Raw genomic sequence first — 2,789 nt, forward strand, 5'->3', positions numbered from 1 at the left:
TGGTGAGAAGACCTGCTTTGTAACTGGCCCCATAGGTCACATATGGCCCTTGCAGACTCTCTCTCTCTCTCTCTCTCTCTCTAGTGCACATTACATAAATGTTGACTATGTAAATTTCAGCTCCTGAAGAAATGGTGTATTGCCTCTCTCTCTCTCTCTCTCCCTCTCTAGTGCACATTACATAATGTTGACTATGTAAATTTCAGCTCCTGAAGAAATGGTGTATTGCATCTCCTTGTAATAACATGATGGGCACTTCACATACTTATGATTTGCACACATCAGAATAAAGGCACCAGCACAGTCCATAACAGGGAGCAGATCAAAAGCGTTCTACCACTTTCACAATCCATTACAAAGACGAGAGTTCATGATTTTTAAGGGTAATTTTCTAACTTTCTTTTTGTAATATCGCAAATACTTCCATCTCCAGCATTTTTTTTAAGGCTTCGGCCAAAAACATGGATTAAAACCATACTAGCTGGGTTGGCACTGGCCAGTATACAAAAAGCCAATTCAAACCATGCTATAACGAAAAGTAGATAGGGTGCTACCACTGCGCTTATCATGTGCCAATGATTGTTCCACATGACTATGAACTTAAACCTTCATGTCACTCCTCAACTTCATTGTCTTCACCAGCATCACTCTCCTCTGAGGCTTCACTTGAATCACTGTCCTCTGATGCTTCATGGCTCCTCTCCTCATCCTCCTGCTCCTCTAATGCTTCAGCATTCTTCTCCTCTTCTTGGAATTCCAGACCATCCCCATCTTCCACATTTAGGTGGACTGAACCCTCATGTTCCTGAAAGGGCAGCAAGGTCTCTCTTTCTCTCTCTCTCTCTCTCTCTCTCTCTCTCTCTCTCTCACACACACACACACACACACACACATGTAGCTCCAAGGAAAACAGAAAAACCAAGGCATATCGACCAAAGTAATACGCTGACCTCTTCATCTGGTGGAAGACAACCTCTGGGGCGGACGCCTGTGCAGTTAGATACTGCTGGCATTCTGCAAAGATCCCAACCCAGAATAGAGCATACAGCACGACCATAGCCTCGATGCTCCTGTTTTTTCTTAGTCTTCTGAATTTTGCTTGCGTGCATGACAACACTAGCTAGGCCATTGAACCTCTTGATGGATTTTCCAGCCATACTGGAGCACACCAAGCACTCAAACTTCCCCACATTGCACTGCTCCTTGTATAGATTCAGCAACTCCTGATTCTCTTCTAAAAGCTGTAAGAAGAAGTCATAAGCCTGCTCTTCTCGGCTCTTCAGATTGTTAGAAGATTTAACAAATGGATCCGGTGCCCCCTCATCCGAATCCGTATAGAACTCACCATCTGATTCGTCATCATCAGATGAGTTGCCCATAAACTCGGCCACATTCTCACATGCAATCCTGTGCAGATTTGAAGCATACTGTTCTTGTCTCACATCTGGGATCAGTGAGGCATCTTTCACCATGGTGTTTGAAGAGCTTGGGGCATTAGGCTCAGGCTCCCCTTTGCTAGGCTCATCCCAATTGCTTGCAGGCTGAGCCTCCCCTGGAGAGGTGGAGTTCCCCCATCCTCCTCCTGTCTTGCTGGTGTGCTTTACAGAAGGCGTCGTTCTTTCTTTCTTCTGCTTTGGCCTAGCTTCCTCTGCAACATCATCACTAGTCTTCCTTTTCTCTGCAGCAGCAAGCCCTTTTCTAAACAAAGAGTGCAGCTCCCATGTCTCCTTTATCAAGGCATCAAGGGTAGGTTTTCTGTCTACTCTTTTTGAGGCAGTTACAGGCTTCTGACCCGCCTTCCTTTTCAACACCTTCACTTCTGATACCACATTCTGCTCTGCGGTAAGGACCCCGGCTTTCTCTGCCGGAACTTTTACACTGGCTCCGGCAAGGAAAGCATTTGACCTCTGGCCGTAGGATTCCGTTCCTCTTGCATGTAAAGCGTGCGAAATTTCACTGTAAGGAACCGAGAGGTCGGTTCCCGCGGCAGCAAAAGCATGCGAACTCTTCCCGTAAGGTTGCGAATCCGGTCTAGCGGCAAGAAGACCAGACGAGTTCCGAGCATAAGTGTGCAATCCGGCAAGCAGATGACGCGGATTACGGCCGTAAGGATGCAAGTCCGATCCTAGAACCTGCGCTTCTGCGAGCAAAGCCTGACTGCCAAAGCCGGCGAAGGCTCCACCGCCGGCATAGACGCCTCCGATGAGAGCATCGCTGCCGTAAGGCGTTCCGGAAGAGGCTCCGAGGAGGGAGCCACTGACGTAAGGGGTCCTTATGTCAGCAGGGTTTGGGCGTAGCTGAGAGTAGAGGAGAGGGTCAGAATAGTAGGCAGTGTGGTAAGATGAGGATGCTCCCAATGCATGGGCCTCTCTGTGACCCGTGTAGCTGCCCATCCGAGCTTGTTAGAAACCCTAACAGGAATGCTGTGGTGAAGCTCAAGATCGAGGTTCAACAACGAAGCACCACACTACCTATCTATATTTTCACATTCCACACATCCACACTATTTTCCACACTACTAGTACCAATCAATAAGGACAATTTTACAAATAAGGAAAAGACAGAATAATGAGACGCGACATCTGTGAGGATGAGTACGTCTCTATTTTGGAATAAGCTCACTCTAGGGTCATAGGCGAACACTTCAGCAGACACCACTGCTTGAAGGATCCTCCTGGCAAGCTTATGGTAGCCAACCTTGTGTGGATATGTGGTCAAATATGTCAAACGATGTGATGAATACCTATGGACTGCAATTCCACACGATAAGGATAGGATGCCCCTCTACC

At 47.3% G+C, this 2,789-nt stretch overlaps 1 protein-coding gene across 1 annotated transcript; it reads right to left on the reverse strand.

Annotated features, from left to right (window-relative positions):
- Window positions 1–308: 308 nt before the first annotated feature.
- On the reverse strand, window positions 309–2,506 carry LOC147618047 (uncharacterized). Its single transcript, XM_086775286.1, has 2 exons — window positions 951–2,506; window positions 309–805 (listed from the first exon to the last, which is right to left on the reverse strand). The coding sequence occupies exons 1-2, from the start codon at window positions 2,391–2,393 to the stop codon at window positions 614–616; spliced, it is 1,635 nt and encodes a 544-aa protein (XP_086631412.1). The 5' UTR covers window positions 2,394–2,506; the 3' UTR covers window positions 309–613.
- Window positions 2,507–2,789: the final 283 nt, after the last annotated feature.

Source organism: Cibotium barometz, chromosome 35 (assembly GCF_041138505.1).
Source record: "Cibotium barometz isolate CiBa-2024 chromosome 35, ASM4113850v1, whole genome shotgun sequence".
NCBI lineage: Eukaryota > Viridiplantae > Streptophyta > Polypodiopsida > Cyatheales > Cibotiaceae > Cibotium > Cibotium barometz.